Raw genomic sequence first — 23,571 nt, 5'->3', positions numbered from 1 at the left:
AATGATTTTTTATTTGAGAGTTGAGTGATCATAATTATAATATCAATTTTATAATTGAAAAGGTTGAATTATTATAATCATTACTTTTTATTTGTATGTAATAAAAAAGTTTGAAATTTTAAATAATTCTATAAAATTTTTGTTTATTTTCAACTAAATAATTATAAAAGGGGAGAAACAGAATTTTGAAATACTGAAGAAGAAGAAGACAGAAAGAAGTAGTGAGGGATGAAGATGAAGAAAGAAATAGATAGTCCTCTGTTTGAAAGTAGGTCGGGCAAGGGAAGAACAGCATACAAGATCTTTGCGGCTTCAGAGTTTCTGGCTATATGCTACATTTGTGTCTACAGGCTGACTCAGATCCCTGCTGCTTATCATGGAAGATGGGCTTGGGTTGGATTGTCCATGGCTGAGCTCTGGTTTGTAATCTCATGGTTTCTTTTCCAGTTTTCTAGATGGAACCCTGTTTATAACAAAACCTTCAAAGACAGGCTCTCCCACAGGTTTCTTTCTTTCTTCTTTTCATTTGTTTTTAGCACTTAGTCCAGCTACGGCTACTCAAAGATGGGTTTTCATTCATTCATTCATTCAGATACGAGAAGGTCTTGCCAGGAGTGGATGTATTCGTATGCACTGCAGACCATGTGATAGAGCCACCGATAATGGTGGTCAACACAGTCTTATCAGTCATGGCATATGATTACCCGCCTGAAAAGCTCACTGTTTATATCTCCGACGATGCCTGCTCGGAGCTAACGTTCTATGCCCTCTTGGAAGCTTCTAAGTTCGCCAAACATTGGCTGCCCTTCTGTAACAAGTTCAACGTAGAACCCAGATCCCCTGAAGCTTATTTCTCATCTCCCCAGAATCCCAATCCCAATCCCATCATGGATTCAAGCTTCGAATTCATCAAGGTACCACCTACCATAGATGATATACTCAAAGGCAATGACTAAGTTGTAATGTAAAAGTTAATCGATTGATTGATTTATTACCAGAATGAATACGAGAAAATGAAGGATAGGATTGAAAGTGCAAGCATGCATGGGAAGGTCCCATCTGATTCACGCCAACAACACACTGCGTTTCGTCAGTGGGATAAGGTCTCATCGCGCCATGATCATCCAACCATTTTACAGATCTTGATTGATGGAAATTCTCAACCTCTGCCTACTCTGGTTTATTTGGCAAGAGAGAAGAATCCTAAATATCATCACAATTTCAAAGCTGGAACCATGAATGCTCTGGTATTCCTTTCTTTTCATTTTTGTCAAGAAACATTTAATCTTTGATTAAAGAGACCTAATAATACAAATAACAGATAAGAGTGTCGTCGAACATAAGCAATGGATCGATTATTCTTAACGTGGACTGCGATATGTATTCCAACAATTCACAGTCTTTAAGAGACATGCTGTGTTTTTTCTTGGACAATAAAGGGAAAGAGATAGCTTATGTACAATTTTCTCAGTACTTCTTCAACCTCACAAAGAATGACCTTTACGGAGGAAGTTATTTATTAGGTAACCAGGTATGTATTTGAAACCTTAAAAAAATCATCTTCAACTTAATTAAACTCATGGGCTTATTCTCCCTTCTCTGTCTCTAGATTGAATTACCAGCCATGGATGGCAATGGAGGACCTTGCTACACTGGAAGTGCTTGTTTCCATCGAAGGGATACATTATGTGGGTTGAAATATGAGGATAGAGAATCAGTTAACATTCTTGAAGATCAAAATCACAGAAAAGAAAAACAGAGTATCCATGTTCTTGAAGAGACATCCAAGATTCTGGCGAATTGTACCTACGAAGATAATACTCAATGGGGAAAGGAGGTATCTTTCTTATGGACTTACTCTGTTCTCCTTCATGAATGATCTTGTGAAAATTAATATTCTCGACACAGATTGGAGTATTGTATGGCTGCCCAACAGAAGATGTAGTGACAGGAGCAAACATACAATCAAAAGGGTGGAAATCGAAATATTTCAATCCGCCGGATGCAAGGAAAGGATTCCTAGGAGCTGCTTGTACGACGTTGTTGCATGATCTCGTACAAAATAAGAGATGGTCGGAAGGGAATCTTATGACCGCCTTATCAAAATGGTCCCCTCTTTTTCACGGCGGAAAACTTCCCGTTATATTACGGTTACAATACTCGAGTTTTAACCTTTGGTGCTTCCATTCTTTCGCCACCTTATACTATGTTACAGTTCCATCGTTCTGTCTTCTCCAACGCATCTCACTGTTTCCCGAGGTTTCTACCCTTTCTTCTTCTCCTCTTCTTTTCTTTCTCCATCGAATCTTCTTTCTAACTTGCTTCATTTATAGATATCGAGCAGGTGGGTGATTCCGTTTGCGTACGCGTTCTTGTCAAGTTATTTTCTCAGTTTAGGAGAGTTTCTTACTTGTGGCGGGACATTACAAGGATGGTGGAATGAACAGAGGATGTGGGTTTTCAGGAGGACAACATCCTATTTCTTCGGTTTCATAGACAGCTTACTGTCTCTAATGGGAGTCAAACATTCGGGTTTTGTGGTGACCCCGAAGGTTTCAGAGGATGAGGTGAAACAGAGGTACATGAAAGACGTTATGGAGTTCGGAGCATCCTCGCCAATGTTGATCATTTTAGCGACGATTGCAATGTTTAACCTATACAGTTTTGGATGGAGGTTAAACATAGTATTGTTTAAGGCATTGGGCGTGCAGATTTTACTTAGCGGGATGATCGTCTTAATCAATCTGCCTGTATATGAAGGTCTCTTCTTCAGAAAAGATAATGGCAAAATGCCTTTCTCTGTCACCTGCAAGTCTGTAATCTTGTCTCTCTTAGCTTGTGCTGCAGCTATATATTTACAATAATCAACATGGGTGAATTATATTTTCAATAAAACTAAGCACATTTGTCTTTCTTGGATGATTTGTATTAACTACAATCAATTGTCAAGTCCAGAAAAGCAAACCAAATCAATCACATAATAATAATAATAATTCTTCATATGGGGTTAGTGATTTACATGCATTGAAAACTAACTAAACTGCCAAACAGATTAACAGAGAAAATCAAAATCCAGGCCACTACTTCATATTAAGGTATTTGAAGATACTTTTATATCTACTGTACAGTGCACAGAAGGTCCTGGACATGGAAATTTATTTATGACTCTCTTCTTACACTGGGTGGTCTTCCATAGTCCTATTCTTTTGTTTTTGACGAAAAAGGTTCTTAAGAATAAATAAGGTTAACTTACAAAAACTACATAAGTGAGGTTTGCTCATAACAGGTGATTCATCCTACCCCCAGCAAGCACAACTATGTTCTAACACAGCCTACTACACCTTACAAAGCTATCAGCTACACCACCCACTCTGTCCTTCTTAGCAGAAATCAATGAAATTAATCACAGAGAATTGTCAATTTCCATAGAAAGATTTTTTCTCCACTTTATCTTCTTCGGGTTGCTTTCCCTGCCCGAAGCTTCCATGCACTCTGCATTTGACAAAAAAATTCATATTAAAAGCTCTTGGCACTTACAAATGAAGGGGGACATCATATATAGCTTTTGAAGTACATACAAGAGGCTCATTTTCTGGGAGTCCTGCAATTCCAGAATCTTCTGGATTACTTTCATCTGTTTCAACCCTAGAGAAATTCTTTTCTGTGTCCTCTTCTCCAGATTCTTGCAAAGGCACATCATCTTGTTCCTGAGAATCCCCTCTTTCATTTAGTTGTTCCTGAGAATGATGATTACCATGTGAGATTTCCAGCTCTTTCTTGTAATTTGAGTAGTTCTGAACAGCAACAACCAGATTCTCTTCAGCATCAGAGTCTTCTCCTGCTCCAGTATGTTCCCCTTCAAAATCACCTGAATGAATGTAAATCACATTTGTCGTCATATAGCAGTATGTCAATTTATGGTTCGATGAGCCTATTAGGCGAAGTATTATGGGATTACATTACACAGAAGGTAAATGATTTACCAAGTTTTTTTTTAAAAAAAAATTGACATGAGTTATTATGCTCTACCACTGATTTTTAGAGGCTTGTACTAAGAGGCAGGCACCCAAAATCAATAGATGCTTTTTAGTGGATTTTTGGAAAAATATTACAGCAACATGTACAACAAGATAAGTCTTAGAGTGCGTTTGATCAAACTGAAAATTGAGTGCGTTTGATAAAACTGAAAATGAAGTGTTAGAATGTTGAAAACCGAATTTTAAATGTATGAAAAAAATGCTTAATAAACTAAATGAAATATCTGCATTATAAGTAATTGTGATATGTAAGTTTGATTTGACAAAATGTGGAACCAATGTTGGGAAAGACACTAAGGCCTTGTTTCTCTTTGGGTTATTTAAAAAACCCACACAAAATCCATTTTCTAATCAATCACTTCTCACCAATCACATCACTCGTATCATTAACCAAAATACAAAAATACCCTCTATTTTAAATTATTATTTTTTATTTTATTTATATATATCAACACCCTTTAAGTCTTTTTACCAAAAATGATCATTACTTTCTCAAAATCATCACCCATCATCCAATTTTTCTCTCTCTTGGTTTTTTAAAAAACCCACAACCGAACAAGGCCTAAGGACTATTTTATTGTGATGTACCTTGATTAATTTACCCTTAAAGTTGTCTCTTGGATGCTTTTATTATATTATCAAGTTAAGGCCTACATAACTTACCAAATTGAGCCAGATTTTCTAGCTTAATTTGAGTTGAAACTAAATAATTAAGTGATTTTAAATAATAACTATCAAATGATTAAATAAACACTTCATCATTTAGAATAATTGATAAGTTGTATTATCAATCGCTTTATTCAAGAAATATAATCAAATATCTAGGTTTTGAGAGGATGGATTGCAAAATATAATCAGATTTTGAGTTTCTTCGAAAAAAGAAGACAATTTTCAGTTATTAAATTTTTCCATCTAAGTATTGATGAAATAAAAAGGTAAAACTTTCTCAAAAATATTAATTACAAGGTAATTAAATAGTATGCAAAAACTCACCTGTATAGCCATCCTCAGATTTTGGCAGTGTAGTAGGTTCAGGGTCTACCAACATGGAAGAGGATTTAATATTTGATGTTCCCTTCCCTCCAGTTCTGAGATTTTTTCTAGGGGTCCTTTTTCCTCTTACTTTGGAGGGCGAAGATCTGCGGATTAAATGAGTTAGTATTTATCAAGCAATCTCCAGTAAATGAAGAAATATATAATGGAATTATCTGAACAAGGAAAAACTCCAACTCACGTAATCACTGGGCTTTTATTTTGCTGCAAACTAGTCACTGGCTTCTTATGCTGATGATGAGACAATCTTCCCAAAAGAAAGAGAAAAGATCTTCAGAATAATATTTAAACAAGCATGTCATAAATATCTTTCCAAAATGTGGTAAGTGCTGCATAGTAGAATGGAGTACTCACGGTGATGTTTTACGAGTAGTAGTAGTCTTCATTAATTTTGACCGCTATAGAAAGGATAAATTAGTCTGATAAAATAAAAAATAACTTGAGTCCCTCATATATAATATAAAGCTGAAAAATATTAACCTTAGTGGGCTTGTGACCAGTATCAACAATCTCCCAACACTCCTTATCTAATCGGAGCACTTCCACGTCCCCGTCATCATACAACACCTTTAATATGAAATATCCAGGATTAAAAAATTCAAGTTATAGATCCTTGATCTGATTATGATTTAAATTTTACAAGGAAAACAGAGAGAAGGTAAAAAAATTGCAGCTTACCACATGCTTCTTCTTTTCACCATCATAAGACTTCACAACCCCTTCATAAAACCTGTCATTGTTATTCACAAGATGGATCATCAGAACATTGGCTAATCCCAATCTTTAGAAATAAATATGTCTCATTTAGATTTCTCATTTATGCCTTCCCCGTTGCATTGTAGAGAAAAAATTAGGTTAAGGAAATATGTCCTTTGATTCTATTTATGTCATCCTTTTCATTATAAAGTACCATTTCCATCTAGGTAGCTTCAATTTGGGACCATGAATTTATATACAGAGCTTATGTAGTTTTCCCATTTAATAATTGACAATAAAACTGTGCAAAAGGATAGATAGATGTAGTTCTACTCTTCTGAACACTTACTTCTTATCCATCGGCCACCAAACTTTTATCCTGCAATCAATTAAGTCCTCGATAACATGATCCTCGGCGGTGCACTGAACAAGAAACGGGCAGTGAGATTAGTTGATTAACTACTCATTGTTCAAATGAACATGTCAGTTCTTCTATAGGATATGTAAAGGAGACTGGGTCTGTTCAGATTTGACTAAATTTTCCTAAAGTAGACTAAGAAACCACTATTCCATATGAAGGTATGGTTGATACTCTTAGAGAAGAGCAACCTATTCATATTGGTGTATACAAACCCTAAACCATACCTTAGAAAGTCCTATGATGCTCCTTTTTTTTTGTTTCTTGGCAGATGCTTTCGCTGATTTAGAATCATTTGTTACTTTCTTGTTCTCACTGACAAGCTCCATAGGCACCTAGATAGTACAAAGAAAAATCATGACCTCTATTATAGAAAAAAAGTGAAATTGCAGGAAAACTATCTATACTTGACGATTCAAATAAGATCAAGAAAAACCAATCATCCAATGCATTAGTTATCACCTTTACATCTTCATCATTCACCTCATGATTATGATGTTCATCTGAACCTTTGCCTCTAGATTTCACCAAGGTGCCTAAATTCTTCCCAGTGGAAGAGCCCAGTTCTGTGGGTTGGACACTGTCTTCTTGTAAAGTAGACCTGTCCTCAAAACCAATATCATGTTCCTCATCCATACTTGACTCAGCACCCTGACCAGATGATCTTTGGCGCTTGGCTTTAGGAACATCCTTTGATTCACTAACAGCTCTTGTTTTGCCTTTTCGAAGCTTGTTGACTCTTTTCAATTTAGCTGGATCATAATCATGTCCATTGGTTGATTCATATCTGCTTGAAGTTCCCAGATTATCTAAGTTTATTTCCCTCACCATTTTCAGAACATCAACATCTTCATTTTTCGCTTCTGCTGATGGAGATTCATCCTTCTTTGCTTTTCTTGCCTTATTTGCCTTAGATTTAAGGCGTTTTAACATTTTCCCTAAGGGCAGTTCGTTTCCATCTGTTTCACTGTCTTTCATTACTTCATCTTCAGCAACCATTTCGGACTGAACCTGTTGACATAAAAACAATTGGAATGATGTGAGGACCAGATAGATAGAATGAAGAAGACAACAGCATGTGGATACATATATAGCTAAGGAGTTCTTGAGTGTGCAACGTACCATCCCATTTACTTCCAGTTTCAGTGACTCAAAGTACTTCAAGGCATTCTCCTCAGAGATCCAACCCAGATCTTCATTGGCCTAGCAAAAGCAACACAGTATAAATAGTAACGTAGATAGCTAATTTGCAAGAAGGCAAAATGCAAAAAGTCCAATGTTTTCCAACTCAGATCTTCATTGGCCTAGCAAAAGCAACACAGTATGAATAAATCTTCTAATTTGCAAGAAGAAGGCAAAATGCAAAACAGTATGAATAAAATGCATCCGCAATTTGGCATTGACAGTTTTTTACAACAATGATATATACAAGTTACCTCTACATGTATTGAAAATGATTGAATTGCATACCAGAGGATCTCCATCTTTTGTCTCAACTGGTCTGTACAACTGCGGAGGGAGCAACACAGATGCACTTGATCCATTAACACCATCTTCAATTTGAGATATCTTCTTAATGACATGTAGGCCAATTTCACAAATTGCATGCGAAGTCTGCAAACACGTTCCATAACATATTAGTCCAAGAGTAGAATGTTGTTTCCTTTTCGCAGATGAAAAACACTCTCTCTTATATTCCCATTTATCTGCATACATGCTTTAACCAGGGACATGAAGTTGAAGGATCTAAGAATTCATTAAATAAACTGACATGATGTATTGGATTTAAGCACCCCACCTTTGACAACTCAGGAACAACAACATCTTCTGAGTTCTTGATGCACTGAAATACAGAAACTATTGTCGAAGTAGTCTCTTTTTTCTTGTTAATGATTGCTTCAGATTTGTCATCTTCATCAAATTGCATGATCATAGAAAGAAATAAATGCAACTGCCTGAGGAATGTAAAACACACAAATTATATTGAACTTACAGATTTTTGAGATAAGGGTGTGAACAAAGATTGGAAAAAATATGTAATGCAGAATGGAAAAGTTTTTTTATAAGCTAGGCAATAGAAGTGTAGACCTTTGTAGCAAGAGAAGAGAAAGTAAAAAATTACATGAAATGAAACTGATAAAGTTACTAGAATGACATGATAGAGCGAATTGAGCTCTATCACACTCTTAAGCAGACTGAACTCGAACCAAAAACCATGAACCTTAAATTCATATACTAGCATGTTTTATCTAACAAATATACATTCTATGTTATTCATTAGGATTCACCATTACCAGGACTTGAAACAGTAGATACTCATGTCTGTAACATATAATGCTAATCATGAGCTTGCTGAATTTATAAATGTCCTATTAACACTTGACAAAACAGATTCAATCAGAAAATGAGAAATGGAAAACAAGAAAAATCACCATGCAGTTCCAGAGATGGCTACAACAAAAGGAAAACAATATATCATAGTACACGTTATACAATGTGGTCACATTACAAGAACTCATCAACAACAAAAGAATACAGAAGAAACATTTGTTACTTACAAATAAATTTCAAAAGCATGTCAGAATAATACTGCACTAACTTTGTGCCTCAAATGGAAAGACAATATATTTAAATGGTACTCTTGTTAATAATAATGTTTGGGATCAGAATATCACTCACTAATAATTATATTGACATGCATGAATATATTAATTTTTAGGTTACTATTTGTATGCATATATAGTTACTATATAAAGGACAAACTCCAACTACCTATATATCCGTTCAAATGCTTTGAAGTCTCTACATTCATTGACCTTTGGACATGAAGAATGGTGAGCAAAAGCATGGATGACATAAGGAAGTACTGAGGTTGGGAAAATGACTTGGGGATTGGAATCAGACTGTGAAGAAAGTTGACGTGTTTTCCCTTGTTGACACATTTGAATAATATCATTCAGTTCACGTCTTTCCTGCCAGGAGGAGAGGGAGAGCCAAAACGAAATAAAGGTTAAAAAAACTATAGACAACTATATTCCCCCTACCACGATGAGATTTCAAAAGAACAACAATGAATTAACTTGTCGACGCATCAAGTACCTCTTGAAAATCTGACCCCTGGACTCCTGTCATGTCAAATAAGAAAGCACAAGCATATTTCGGATCCAAGAGCCTTTCCTTGATATACTGGTGGACTTTGTTTAGAAATTGTCTCTTGGCTTGGGGATAATTGATCTGCATGAACCAAAGCAAGGAAGGAGGCTACTATTTTAGTAATTCCCACAAACAAGTGGAAAAGAGAGTTTGATTTTGCTATGCTCTGTCGATTAATTATTTTGTCAGGGAAAAGAAAGGTGCATAGAAACCATTACCCTATTTTTTATCCTATTATCATGATTAAAAAGGGAAAAAAAAGGAAAAAAGAAAAGAAAAAGAGAGATTTGAGTAAATCCATGTTTTCTATTTTTCCTTGTGTTCATCTGACATTCTCTTTCCCCAAGACAAACATTAAACCAATACACAACAAACATTAAACGGCCTGCAGATATGTCTAAGTACCTCCACTGATCTCAAGGTCAAGTAAAACAAATCTATTGGAAGCTTATGATCCCAGTGCCTTGATAACCGGAGAATTGCCTTAGCCGCAGCAAGCTTCAAATGGGCCTTATCAACAGGACTACAAGATGACAGAGGAATGTCATACTCAGAGCCTTGACAAGAACATTTAAAACCAATACCAGAACAGTTCCGAATAACAATTCATGTATCAAAAAGTTATACAACCAAGATTACCTTGATATAATGTTTGTGGACAGTTCTCCAAATAGGAGTATGTTTCTAAGGATTTCAAATAACCCATCAATCCCAAGGCGAAGGTGAGCATCTTTCACAGGCATATAGCTTTTCACCAATGTTTTTAGACCAAAAATCTGTTAACAGAACCTCATCAGAAGAGACAATTTGGTAAAATTAAGATCTAAAAAACTAGGATTAGATAAGAAGCAACATGGTTTGTATCCTTCAGAGGCAATTGAATATATTTACTAATTATTAAAACAACTTGTAACCGGAACCAATGGATGACCTTCATTGAACAAACTTCACTTCTCTCATCCCAAAGATCTTTTACTTTATCTCCTGTCTGAAACACGTAAAACCCACCATTAGACTACAAATTCACAGGTCATATTACAATGTCAAATCTGAGTTTGAAGGGCATACATCACTACACTGAAGTATTTCTGCCTTAATAAATCCATCAATTTCACTCTCTCTTGTTTCGAAAACTGACATGGCAGCCTGTGCTATGCAACCCAGAGATTGTAGTACAGCAGGTAAATTTTTCTTTTCCTCGAGCATATCTACTAAAAGCCTCTGCAAAGAGTAGAGCATCACAAGGCATCAAGGAATAGAAAAACAGATTTGGTTGTACACATTGAATAGTAAGTTAAGCAAACCTTATACAAAACAGAGAGAGACATGAGCCCATCGTCCTTTGTTACTGCTGCAAGTGCATGCACAGCATACTTGGCCTGACTACGACTACCTTCTAAACAAATCCTTTCTAGTATAAGGTCTAATGAGCTGTGAGTGAAAGGCAAAAATGTAAGAAGCTTGTTGACCAAAAATAACCTTAGCAATGTAATCAACAATTTCAAGTCCCTACCTGGATGACACTCCCAATTGTTCTCTGATAGTTCCACCAGCCTTTGCTAGAATATGAAGGACACCTTCTTTAATTATTTCATTATCATCCTCAAGTAGCTGTAAAAGTTTATCTTCAATTCCATTAAGCAGTTGAGGGCTGAAGCGAGCAAGGAGCTGCAGTCATGTCCCATTAGAAAAGGTTAGTTATGACATTGAGTCTAGTGAGAGAGGACTCTAATCTTGAGGTAGCTAAAACAACTACACAATTGATTTATCCACCAATAGCCCAAGAAAGTGAAAAATAAGAAATAGGTCTCATGATGTACTAAAGGCGACGAAGTCAAGATCAAATGAGATCCCAATTTCACAAACAAGTAAAAGGAAACAAATATAAGCTGACAAAATATAGAAGAAACTCCCCATTGAATTGATGACTCCATAAAAGATGGGATATTGCTACCAGAGTTATACGGTTGGTATATATCCTGAAGTTGTTTTATTTGGTTCATTTTGAATGTTGGAAGGTTTTCTTTAGGATAGTTGTTAAATGGCTGACTCCACATGTTATTCCTGAGGCTGAAAGTTCCAGAAGCCTATAGGATTTGATAACCACTCTGTATTTCAACAAGAAATCTGCACTAAACCATCATAGATTCTGACCTAAAGGACATGTTCAGAATAGAGCAAACTGACTGTAACCACAATAACTTACAGTACAAACACCAACTACAAATAGGCCTAAGGTCAACCTCATAGAAATTGTTTTAATTGAGCGTCATAATACGTAGCTAATTCACAATACTTCAGGAACCTTATTTCTGTACATAGCCACCAAGTATGGTTCATCTCTATCAGCTTGGTTGTGTTATTGAGCATTTTGATACAGATTCTAATGATAAGTACATAAATCAATAGAAGATGCATAATATATGTACCACATACAACATACAGAAAATGGATTAGTTACCACAAGAATATTCATGCAAGATGCAGTTAGTTGTGCATCCCCAGCTGTCTTTTGTAAGCTAGCTTCCACAAGGATTTCCTTTACATGCTCCTTGTCAAAAAGTGTGTATGAACATTTCATAGACAGCAAACCTAGGAATTGGAAGAGTCGATGTTTTTCTCCAAGGATTTTAAGCAAGTCATCCTGCAAAATAGAGCTAGAGATTATGCATTTCTATTATAGAAAACAGGAACAACCTAACCAGATATGTTGCTTACGCGACAATTAAGTGACTGGGAAGCAGTACTGTTTGGATCGAGAGAAGTCGTCAAAATCTTCCAAATTTTGGCATCTGTTAACTCATCAAGAATTTGAAAGTTCTCCTCTCCTTTAGCAGCATCAGTGAAAAAGCGAGACATAACCCGAAAGCAGAATAACTTCTTCTTTTGCAACTCGGGGTCGTTTTCCTGTAATAGAACAATACAAATATTTCTATTTAGTGTTCCATTACTTCATCGTTCTGGAATCTGTAGAATACAAAATCAGCTAACCTGATTTGTCTGCTTCAGTGAAAGATATCTCAGCATCTCTTGTTGTAATCTGCCAAGAACAGAAATACCAAAATGGAAATAAAACTACAAAGAAATTACGAGACAAGATAGAAGGTCAACATAAGTAATACAAAATGTTCAAGGCAGAAAGGGATTCGATAACAAACCTCTGCTTCTGCTCTAGTATCTTTTCAAGAGCCTTCAGCTCAACATGATCAAATGTGGGAAAAAATCTAACCCAAGTTTTGACCCTCTCTTTGGCCGTGAATTCAGTTGGGAAAATAGAGGCATATAGAATGGATTCAATCACATCAGATCTGTAGGAAATTGTGAACAGCAACCACAAATATATTCAGTACTTTTGCAGGAATATGTTGTTGACACACCAAAACATATACAGTCTTCTATTAATCAGATGGAACATCTAACCAAGAAAGACTCTGGTATGTAAGGATTTCAACTATTTAACACTTCCATGTGCATATGAAAGATGTAGCAGGCAGGCATATTTGTTACTAGGCCATCTAGCTCCTCCAACTATATGTAATCTCTTAAAAGAAACTACGCATGTATAACCACATGCATTGCTCTTGGTTGCCAGATACAAGAATGCACTTCATTCTTAGTCCATCACTATTATGCAACCTCTCTCTCTCCCTCCTGCTCAAACTACAGATATAATTGCTTCTAAACTTTCAAAAAAGACATACCTGAAGTCTCTGTCATAGAAGCATCTCAATATTTTTCCAGGAATCCAATCTAAATCATCTGTTTCAGGTGGATTTTCTGTTCGACTTAAGATAGAACTCCTGTAGATGTCAGCCAGCCTCTCCATTGTATATTTCTTAACAAGCAGCTGAAGAGTTGCATAATGTGATTAGGAATCCAAAATAAATTGTTGATGGAGAGAAATATGAAGGGATAAAAATCTCACCGATTTGTCTCGAAGACGTTCAGCTACAAGCTTTACAGTTTCCACTGGAACAGAAGACAATGAATGACATGCAACATCACTAATGACATAAACAACTTCCTTGCGAACATTTTCATCATAATCCAAGAGCCGGTCACAAAGAGCAGCTGTGTAAGTTCAAAGTAAAATGAAATCAGAACTCAAATACAAATTAAAGGTCTGTTCTCTTTTCACTTTCAACCGACTCTTACAGATGATTTGATCAGCTTCTGCTCTTCCAGGATTTGACAAAAGACACATCTTGGCACTTTCAAGCACAGACATTCGAACCTCAACCACTCTATCAGTCAACCTCTTCCAGAACTCACCAAAAATTGGTTGAAAAGTCTCAGAGGCAGCAGATCCTGGCAGAGCGAACAGATCACCAACTAACTTCACTGCTTTCAGACGAGTGGATAACTGATCTGTCTGTAATAGTTGAAATAAATTTATGACTTATCCTTTCAAAAGAAAAGTTTAGTTTTCGAATGTTTCTTTAACTATCCATATCCAGATACAGAAACAAAAAGAAAAGGTGTTTCCAAAGAGAACAATATATATATATATGAAATAACATGAAAACCATGTTGTTAACACATGTTACAGGAACATACACACAATGAAATGTTAAATCTATTGCAATATAATAAAAAGAGAAAACGGGTTAAGGATGAACTAGTTAACCTTGAAAGATCTCGTTTATGAATTAACTATTGAGGGGAAAATATGCAATGAAATTATTAATTGGAATCAAGGTTCCATATCCAGAAATGAGATGGATACAGGGTAATAAAATGTTACATTGTCTCCAATTAAAAAGGATAGCAGAGAGAATAATTAATTATAATCGGAACATCAGGCTACAGCCAATAGGCTAAACAGGGATGTCGTAGATAAGATCATATAGAGAGAACATACTCGTGACCTGAATTTGACTTTCAGTCAAAAAACAATGATAAGAAGAGATCTAATAGAAAATTAATCAAGCAGCGGATTGTACATTACCAATAGCTCTCCTGTTAGATATGGAACAACTCCGGATAGAATCTGAGGAGCACAACTATAGATATCATAGATTATTTCATGGTAATCAATTGGACAATCCGAAGACGTGGTCTCCCCTGATATGGATGATATAAGGAATTGCTTAATATATGGCTCAAGTTTCCCAGAACATTGCTCCACGACATCCATAGCTAGCTTCCTTGCAGCCTTTGTAACATCCTAGAATGACAAAATTTCAGACCACTGGTTAAAATAAAAAAAGCTCAACACCAGAAAAGGGACAAGCTAGCTGATGCTCACATGTCTATCCCGTCCCAGAGCTGATAGTAGAATGAGTAAGAGATCCCCGCGGATTTCTTCACTCTCTTCTAAGAGGGCAGCCATGATTTCTTTCATCGAGGAAAGAACATTGTATGACTGATCATCACTGCAGTCGTATAAGTGATAAACACATGTTACAAGCCATTATCACCTATATACTTGCAAACAGAAACTTGTACAAATAGCTCACAAAGTTGCCAAATCAAATGAAATTTAAATGTACTACAGCATTAAACATCAGTCCAAGAGACAAAATGTGTATAACGAACACACACATTACGAGCAAACTTGCAAAATGCTTGATAATTGAAATGAATAAATTGTGTGTTCCTTTTGAATTGATTGTTTTTTTCATTCATGTGTTGTGTTGTTTTTGTTTATTGTGATTTTGTTATTCTGAATTCATGAAGGTTGCTTTGTGAAGTCAAATCTGTGGTGGTGCTAGTTGGAATTTTTAAATGACAACGTGTTTTCAAAAGAAAATAGCACACGTAACCAGGTTAAAGAAGCATGTTATTATGAACACTATCAGTAATATAAAGCAAAATGATCATCATGATTATGAAACGCTAATGAGGCCACTAATAAAGGTATAAAAACAAACAAAATCCGTGAAGAAAAACATCAACAAATACAAGTCATTGCCACACTTTTCATCAATAACAATCCAATAAACATTGACAAGACATGTTGAGAATGTATTAGGAAAGAAGGAACAAAGCCATCAGGAAATTTTGTAATGCTAGAATTTGAAAACAAAAAAAAATGCATAGACGTCAAAACGCAGCTCCACTAGTCAAAACATGATTGAAAGAACTTGGTTCAACAGTGACAAACCTGGCCACGTCCAAAAACAGATTGAACATTTCATTGACAAGTGCATCACATTCAAGATCCAACATCACAATGCATGACCTATATCTTGCAAGGGTCTCCAAGATTATAACTCTCCTCCCAAAGGATGGACCCACGGAATCTTTTAGGCCACTAAAAGTACTGACTATCAAATGAAAAATATCCTGCAATTCACAAACCATTGTGATACAATGAAAAAACAATGATAGCATAACATTGACACAAGATTGTGCAGCAAATATGCAAAGCATTTGATCTTAACAAAATGTTTACCCTCAAAACATCGTCACTATAAGGGGCTTCAGGAGCTGTTATCCGAGTTATCTCACAAAGACAGGTAGCAACAAGAAGCTTAACATCCTTATCTTGGTGCTTCAGGAGTTCAGCTTTAACAATTGCATTTAGAAAAGGCTGCATTGACTCTAATGTGGACTTTGGTGGTGACTGTTCCATCTCCGAGAGGCATGTTGCAACTTGCTGCAAGTTAGTGGACACAGATATCACTACTAACCATTTTCTTTACAAACACATCTATTGAATGTAAAGAAGCAACAAAATGCACATTAAATAAAATTGTGGCTAAAAATGAAATAACAAGTTAATAGGGAAGTTTGGCTCGTGCCAATGGGTGAATTAAACTATTGATGAGGGAAGGAAAATAATAAAAGCAGATACAACCCTCGTTTCCAAAAGAAAAGTTAGCCTACTGATTAGAATAATTTTTTTGACAAATTCCAAAAGAAAAGAGACAAGAATATTGTGTGGCTGGATAGCCAGAATGACAAATTCATAAAAGGTTGTCCATCTACATTTGCCAATAAACCAAAAGTAAATCTGACAATATGACCAAAAGAATCAAAGATTTTGATCTTTCTATGACCAGAATCAATGTATTAACATGTCAGAACTTTGAACAGATGCCCTATCCAGCATCCAAAATGGATTTCAGTAAGAATATTATTGTTTCAAGATTACAAATTTGAAATAATGATATAATATAGCATCATTCATTTTAAGTCAGCTACTCAAATCTGGAGACATGTAGGTAATGCCACTCATGTCGACATAAAACGGAAATAAAGCTTAGAAGATTAGCATGCCTAGCTTGTTGTTGGTTAAGAGAGCTAAGATTTGTTGTACATAAAATAACAATAGTTCAATCATCGTTTTGGTGTGGCAAAAAAGTGTTTAGCAGCTTAGAGAGCCTTCCCCTTTCAGACTTCGCAAAAGACATCTGGACGGGGGTTTCATCGTCATTTTATGGGCAGACCGATAAACTTACCTAGAGGGCTCCAAAATTCATGGTTTACTAACTAGTTTTATCCAAGTCAGAAGTCAGGACAATTAACCTTCTACTTCAAGACAATATAATTCTTCTAATCCAAAACACACACAACAAAAACTCCAACATTTGTATTTTGCATTTTGTATTTCCTTTCTTGTAAAAGGATCGCACCTGGCGTACACAAAAATAAAAATACAAAGTGACCCCTTTTCAAGAATAAATAAATAATAAATTACTCCAAGACATATCAGCTTTTTTGTGCACTATTATCTTCTATTCATCCTAAAAGAAATCGAAAATGGAGGGTAAAAGGCATATGAAGTAGGAGAATTTCCCTCGGTAATCGCCCACAAAAGGCTAGACTAACTCTGCTTTATCTGCAGAACGAAGCGCAAATGATAGAAAGAACCAAACTTTCTTTACACAGAGATCGAGCAACTAGAAAAAGATAATACATACAAAATAACTCCAACAATTGGCAAAAAAAGATCTGCAACGAACCCTAATTCACCGTAATTTATTTGCAAGCTTAATGGAAATATAACGAATTGAAGATGAAGACGATTAATTGACGAAAGATAAAGAAATCATGTTACTAAAGGAAGCATAACAAGCTATAAGGAAACCATAAAACCCAATAAGCATCCAAATTGATGAATAAATGACGCACCTTTAATAGCTTGATGAGAGCATCTTTGCTAGATGGAAGGTTCTCGAGCTTCGATCCTAGATCCTTCAGCTGGTTTTGAAGCTTCTGAGACATGTTTAGGGCAGTAACATACGCGGTCTGAATGAACGAGTACGAACTCTCTCAAACTACCATCTGTTCTGTTTCTCAGTAAGGGATATAGAGAGAGAGAGAGTAGAGAGATAAAAAAAACAAACAGAGAAGAAGGGTTTCCAGATACATACGAAGAAAGAAGCGGAAATTGGAGTTGAAAATTTTCAAGTGAGATAAGTGGAATTTTGTCCTTATTTTTATTTCGAATCTGCCCCTTAAACCTAAATTCGTTCTAATTTTACCCTAAATCTTTTCAGTATTAAACTCTCATTGAATTAATCTACATATTATTCATGGATAGATGAACATACAAACTGTAGTAGGATAAGTATTTTTAATTACTTACTTAATTCTCATATCACATTAATAAACATATCATTATCAAATTCATACACCTGGATACGACAAATCCATACAATTCGATACGACAAAAAAATAAAATAAAAAATAATTAAGTTAGTTATATAAAAGTTTCATTAATAAACATATCGTTATCAAATTCATATAACTCGATACGACAAAAAAATAAAATAAAAAGAATTAAGTTAGTTATCGATATTTTATTAATAAATATGTCATTACCAAATTCATACAACTAGATACGACCAAAAAAAAGATAAAAAAAAAATTAAGTTAGTTATCGATATTTCGTTACTAAGTATTTAATAATGTCACAACTAAAACAGTTAAACTATTAAATAAAAAATAAAAATTAAGTTAGTTATAAATGTCACAATAAAAAATTAGTGAGAAAGAATTTTAGAAAAACAAATATTATGTAAAAACTTTAATCCCTCTACCAACTCAATAATCCAGATATATTTGAATTAATCTCAACTAAACAATATTTTACTGTAGTACTTAGTATTTTTTTTTTTTTTGTAGTTGAATATTGTTTATGGTTAAAAATTATGATAGTTTGGATGCTGTATTGTTAAATAATTATTTATTATTAAGAGAACAAATATTTTGGAATATATTTTTTTGTATATAAATATTATAAAATAGAACAAATATAACATACATTTAAATAAAAATAAATTAATTAATAAAACAGCTAATAATATAAGGTAGTAGTTAAAGTGTCTGATTTTTAAGTTATAGGTCTATTTAACACATTGCAAAACTTGAAAAGGAATACTTATAAAATATTAAGTAAAGTAATAAAATATCTAGGTAATTTAACTTTTAAAAGATGCTATTTATAATTTTTTTAATTAAATGTAAACTTCATCTATCATCTCTTATATAAATTTAATTTATTACAAATTATATAATTATTTATTTAGTATATTATAAAATTATTTAAAATCCTAATTATTTGAGAATATATATAATTTTTTTGTTTAAATTAAGTTCATCATCCTTAGCTAATTGTGATTATATGATTTCTCCATCTTAAATTTTCATCCAATTAAAATTTAAACTAGTTAAAATAAAGATTTTACATAAAATTGTTGTCGATCAATGATAAAATAAAAAATTTTCATAAAATTGTTGTCGATCATACAAAAATAATACTTACAATATTAATTATGAGTTCTTATTTAAATAAATTAAAATTTATTTATTTCTATAAAATTAAAATAATTGATAAATTTCTACAAATCTAAATTTAAAACATAATTTAAGAGTTACCAAAATATAACTAATTAACTTCTTTTAAAATTATAAAAGCATATGATTTTATAAATTTATCGGAGATTTTAATGATCAACCTTTTTTAAAATAGTATGCATACAGATTTTATTGATTATGTACATTTCGAGATATTACTCTTTAACCTTTAAAATTGTAAATTTTAATAATTAGCTCTAAGATATTTTAACGCTTATACCCAAACATTTATATTCATAGGATCATATACATTCAACTATATTTTTGGCTCTGTTACAAATGGAATTATGAAAAGGCATAAAAATGTAATTTGGTACAAAGATTAGTTGATACAAACATGTCTTAGTAAGAAGATATGTAAAACATTCAAGATATATTATTTTAGTCCACCAAACTTGTTGGAACCTCAAGATCAATTTAACCCAAAAAAAATAAAAATAAAAATAAAGTCTTTAGCCCTGTTTTGAGTACATAATTAATACGGAAAGAAAAAAATTATCAACGAGGAGTTTTTCATTATCCCTACTCAAAATGCACCTATAGTTCCTTTTCATCCCCGAGTTCTGCTTTAGCCGCTGCCTTCTCTGTCTCTTCAATAACAAACGCCTTCAGGGATTCTACATCCTTTGGTCCTGAACATGAACAACCAAAAGTGACATTCAAAGTTGAGGTTCGAGACAAGAATTTCGCTATACATGGCAATAAATTACCATCCTGAACAAGAATACTATCCACTCGGAGTCCAACTGGTGCAAATGGGTTAATCCAGTCCATTTTCTCAACCCAATTCAATCATAGTTAGTTAGTATGATTGAGTTCTAACCCAATCCATTTCAGCTCAATCCATAGTTTGAAAAGATTGGATTACAATCCATTTAAACCATAATTTCACTTCACCCCTAATATTTTTGGGGTCACATTGAAACTCCCCAAGTGTGAATCACTACAAATCTCACATAAATCTAGAGGTGATACATCTTTAATACTCTCTTTAGACATTTCTAAGTTTTCATTATCAATATCATTATACACTATGCTTGTTTTTTTATTAACATATTCATGTTATCAAACATATGTCATTGTTGTGAATCAAACAAGTATTTGACTATTGGCAAGTGGAAGGTTAAAGTTTACCTTGGTATTTTACAACTTCCTCTCCATTATAAAAAATCTTGAATGTCGGGTAAGAATGTATATCTACTTTCGTGCACACTGCTTTATCAGTACCACAATCAACTTCTCCAATCTCTATCTCATCCTCTCCTTCCACTGCTTTCCCAACGTCTTCCCACAATGAACCCAAATTCTTACTGGAACAGTTAAAAACAATATTGTTAGCAGTAAACTAGAACAATTGTCATACATCCATCAAAATCAGTCATAGCGCTAGGAATAGTTAAAGTTAAAAGATAGATTTATTACCAATGCTTACACCAAGGAACACAAAATTTAACAAACCACGCAGTATCTTTCTCTTTCACCTAAGTCATATAGAAAGAAATAATGTTAAACTACATAAAAGCTCACATATAAAACATAAAACTGAAAAAGTAAATGGCTTAATGTAAAACTAAAATGACATGTAATTGTTCATGAAAGCTGTGAAAACTGTACTACGAGCTTTTCTCAGGAGTCTTTAGAGGATTACTATGTTTTGGAAGAACAAATGAAATTGAAAGGGTAATTAGGAAAAGATGCATGGGAAATTTAGTAAAAGGTTAATCATAAAAGTATTTGGTTTCTGTATTCAATGTTAAGACAACCAGCATACCAATCCATAGTGAACCAGCACTAATTTTTCTAAGTTGATCTATTCTCGTAGAATTTGGCAAAAAAAATTATTGAAAGAGAGCTCTGTTTATAGAAGTGAAATGACTTTGGAGGAAGTTAGGGAGTCAGTTTTCAAAATTAAGCATACAGGTTCAAATCTGAATCTCCAGAAGATATTTCAACTAGCCATTCACTAATTATTATAATTAATACTGCAACATTTGTTCAATCATTAACCCACAAATTTAATATTTCACATGTATCATATTTACCAAGTGTTTGTAGCTAAGATTTCTTATGCAACATGTCATTGATTTGTTAGCTATACATATATAACTTTATTCATCAGCAGGCCCAAAGTTTTCCTTTGCATATGACATATTAATTTGAATAACAATAATATATCAATGGTTCTTCCTCAATCTCATCGTGGCATCAGACCATTAGTTCAAACTCTTCCATTCTAAACATTGTATTTCACATTTCTAGAACAATTTCTCTTCTACTCAAGTAGAAAGGGGTTCATTTTATTTCTGATCATGTAAATGAAATGATTATCATTGGAAAACACACTAAACTTATATACACACTTATAGACTTCCTTAGTCAACAGTTAAATGCAAAAGACTTTTGACTTCTAATTTATGTTATTCACGTCAGATTTATTTTGTCTATATCTACCGTAAATTACCTCACTGAAGGAAGCTAAGTATTTGTTTCAACGACTTGGTAGGGATCATGGATACTACTTGTTAGTTCGCACTGTAAACAAAACTCTAGACCAACTCCTTTGGATAGAACCCCTATAAAACCTACTCATTACAAATGATCATATTTGATAGCTTCCTAATTTGACAAAAATATACTAATCATAAGACAGATTCATATTTGCTCATTGTAGTTCACACTATTCAGCTATAGGGAATCCTACACAACTCAATGTGTTAGTTTTATTGATAACCGCAGCTAAGCATAAAATATATTGATTGTGAGGTGAGTTAGATATCTACTTCTCAAAGTTTATACCATCAGGACATGCTTTGCACATATGAAATGTGCCACATAACATAGTCTCTACTTCTCTTAGAAGCATTGTATAGCTGATGGTCCTACTCTGTGCATGATTCTCCCTTATGTCATCAAGAAACAAACTATTCATTGTGTACAAGAGCTAAGTTTACTTTTGAGGATAGATAACAAATCACACTAATGCTTAAGTGCTTATCTGTCATTACAGGGTTACTGTTAAGTTATAAACAATAAAGCCTTTCAAGAGCATACTAAGACAGTAAGACTTAAGTGGTTGTCCTTAATTTATTAAAACATCATTGAGGGATTACTGAAGCTTCTACATGAGATTCTGTTTCACTTTGATGGGGTTTGGAAGGGTTTCTAGGTGATAAGGAGAAGATAGTTTAGCTAGATGAGATCTGAGACTTGTAATATTCCATTCATACCATCATTGATAACATGAAACTCTATTTATAGGTCTCCAAAGTGCCACCTATGTCATTCCTTATAACAGATCATTAAGCTGGCAAAATTGTCAGGCCAATCTGTAATACAAATAAACCCTATTACATATTTAGTATTTGTTACATATGCAATTGCTTCCTTCTAGAAGCTCCACAGTTTGCCTCCACTTCACCATCTAGTCTTCCTGTTGATATTTACACTCAGGCTTATCTGCCAATACATTTTTGCAAGATGATTCTCATAGTAAAATTAGCTTGTATTTCACAACATTTAACTAAGTAAATGTTAAGAAACTTTAATAATGTTCACAGATTGCATTATCATTTCTACCTCTTCCTGAATCACATCTGATAGGAAGGAAAACAGAGAGAATCCAATACATAAACAATGATACTAGTTGAGATCATAATAAGAAACAAAATGGACATATAAACTATCAATAATACTTCAAGATTCAAAGCTACGATACTCTTCAGATAACTAGCTCCATCAGCAATGCCAAGAGAAGAGACTAAAGTTAACCTATGGAGAATGGATTTGGGCTTACCTTGTCGTTGAAGGTGTCAGCTGTCAGGGTTATAACTTCAGCTCTGGCGGTTTGTATACTGAAAACAGCGATGCTCAGAGATAAGATAAGAAGAGAAATAGAACCGAAGAGCTTCATTGTTCTCCTTCCTGCCGGCTGCTGCGTTCTCTCAGTCTCTGCCAGATATTCTCTCCTCCTCCTCCGGGTACTCCGAGATCGACCAGTCCAGTTTAGATTGGTTAAAATCAATCACTTTGGGTTATATCTGAAAAAAGAGATGCAATCCCGCTACGATTGATCGTTGATGAAGAATCGTCCTGGAAGGATGATGAGATTTGTATTTGAAGAAGAAGAAGAAAAAGAATCAATGGAGAAGACGACCCGAATTTGGGGATATTTGATTTCTCAAGAAAGGGTTCATATTATTTTTTATTTTATTTTTGTAGCCGATCACTAGATAAATAATAATAGGAGTTACAATAATTTTAAATCGTAGTAAAAGGATTTAAGTCATAAATTTAACAAATCCAAATCTATATATATATAATGATGCTTAATTTTTAAAGTGTCCGGATTGGCGGGTCGAGAGCTGTGGTTAATTTGGATACTTGGGTCGGATTGTGGGTTGACCCGTT

The 23,571-nt window shown here is 34.2% G+C and overlaps 3 protein-coding genes across 3 annotated transcripts; 1 reads left to right on the top strand and 2 right to left on the bottom strand.

The window, feature by feature from the left end:
• Positions 1-228: 228 nt before the first annotated feature.
• On the top strand, positions 229-2,928 carry LOC124916388 (cellulose synthase-like protein E1). The gene is made up of 7 exons (XM_047457102.1): positions 229-503; positions 593-914; positions 999-1,247; positions 1,322-1,531; positions 1,610-1,837; positions 1,909-2,259; positions 2,334-2,928. The coding sequence occupies exons 1-7, from the start codon at positions 229-231 to the stop codon at positions 2,862-2,864; spliced, it is 2,166 nt and encodes a 721-aa protein (XP_047313058.1). The 3' UTR covers positions 2,865-2,928.
• Positions 2,929-2,945: 17 nt separating this feature from the next.
• Positions 2,946-17,674, bottom strand: LOC124914246 (sister chromatid cohesion protein PDS5 homolog A). Its single transcript, XM_047454755.1, has 33 exons — positions 17,437-17,674; positions 15,755-15,958; positions 15,464-15,645; positions 14,606-14,732; positions 14,306-14,524; positions 13,513-13,729; positions 13,283-13,428; positions 13,059-13,204; positions 12,516-12,665; positions 12,349-12,397; positions 12,076-12,264; positions 11,819-12,001; positions 10,871-11,025; positions 10,662-10,788; positions 10,426-10,578; positions 10,289-10,345; positions 9,997-10,133; positions 9,763-9,880; positions 9,304-9,438; positions 8,977-9,176; positions 8,003-8,159; positions 7,675-7,818; positions 7,327-7,407; positions 6,667-7,215; positions 6,432-6,539; positions 6,136-6,209; positions 5,769-5,820; positions 5,571-5,657; positions 5,445-5,488; positions 5,272-5,337; positions 5,031-5,176; positions 3,579-3,868; positions 2,946-3,492 (listed from the first exon to the last, which is right to left on the bottom strand). The coding sequence occupies exons 1-33, from the start codon at positions 17,527-17,529 to the stop codon at positions 3,448-3,450; spliced, it is 4,830 nt and encodes a 1,609-aa protein (XP_047310711.1). The 5' UTR covers positions 17,530-17,674; the 3' UTR covers positions 2,946-3,447.
• A 1,846-nt stretch (positions 17,675-19,520) lies between these two features.
• Positions 19,521-23,310, bottom strand: LOC124915024 (protein disulfide-isomerase 5-1). The gene is made up of 4 exons (XM_047455669.1): positions 22,958-23,310; positions 20,587-20,645; positions 20,299-20,474; positions 19,521-19,796 (listed from the first exon to the last, which is right to left on the bottom strand). The coding sequence occupies exons 1-4, from the start codon at positions 23,072-23,074 to the stop codon at positions 19,702-19,704; spliced, it is 447 nt and encodes a 148-aa protein (XP_047311625.1). The 5' UTR covers positions 23,075-23,310; the 3' UTR covers positions 19,521-19,701.
• Between the last annotated feature and the right edge of the window lie 261 nt (positions 23,311-23,571).

Source organism: Impatiens glandulifera, chromosome 9, assembly GCF_907164915.1.
Source record: "Impatiens glandulifera chromosome 9, dImpGla2.1, whole genome shotgun sequence".
Lineage (NCBI taxonomy): Eukaryota > Viridiplantae > Streptophyta > Magnoliopsida > Ericales > Balsaminaceae > Impatiens > Impatiens glandulifera.
The sequence above is the reverse complement of the archived record's forward strand: the minus strand, read 5'-3'. Positions and strand labels throughout refer to the sequence as shown.

Bases quoted from the DNA above. Each gene is read 5' to 3' on its own strand.
- LOC124915024 (XM_047455669.1), bottom strand. From the start codon at position 23,074: ATGAAGCTCTTCGGTTCTATTTCTCTTCTTATCTTATCTCTGAGCATC. The intron at 20,646-22,957 runs GTAAGCCCAAAT...TATATGACTTAG, and splicing joins CTGACACCTTCAACGACAAG to GTGAAAGAGAAAGATACTGC. The intron at 20,475-20,586 runs GTAATAAATCTA...TAACTGTTCCAG, and splicing joins GTTCCTTGGTGTAAGCATTG to TAAGAATTTGGGTTCATTGT.
- LOC124916388 (XM_047457102.1), top strand. From the start codon at position 229: ATGAAGATGAAGAAAGAAATAGATAGTCCTCTGTTTGAAAGTAGGTCG. The intron at 1,532-1,609 runs GTATGTATTTGA...CTCTGTCTCTAG, and splicing joins GTTATTTATTAGGTAACCAG to ATTGAATTACCAGCCATGGA. The intron at 1,838-1,908 runs GTATCTTTCTTA...TTCTCGACACAG, and splicing joins ATACTCAATGGGGAAAGGAG to ATTGGAGTATTGTATGGCTG.
- LOC124914246 (XM_047454755.1), bottom strand. From the start codon at position 17,529: ATGTCTCAGAAGCTTCAAAACCAGCTGAAGGATCTAGGATCGAAGCTC. The intron at 15,959-17,436 runs GTGCGTCATTTA...ACTAACTTGCAG, and splicing joins CTCTCATCAAGCTATTAAAG to CAAGTTGCAACATGCCTCTC. The intron at 9,177-9,303 runs GTACTTGATGCG...TCCTCCTGGCAG, and splicing joins AGGGGTCAGATTTTCAAGAG to GAAAGACGTGAACTGAATGA.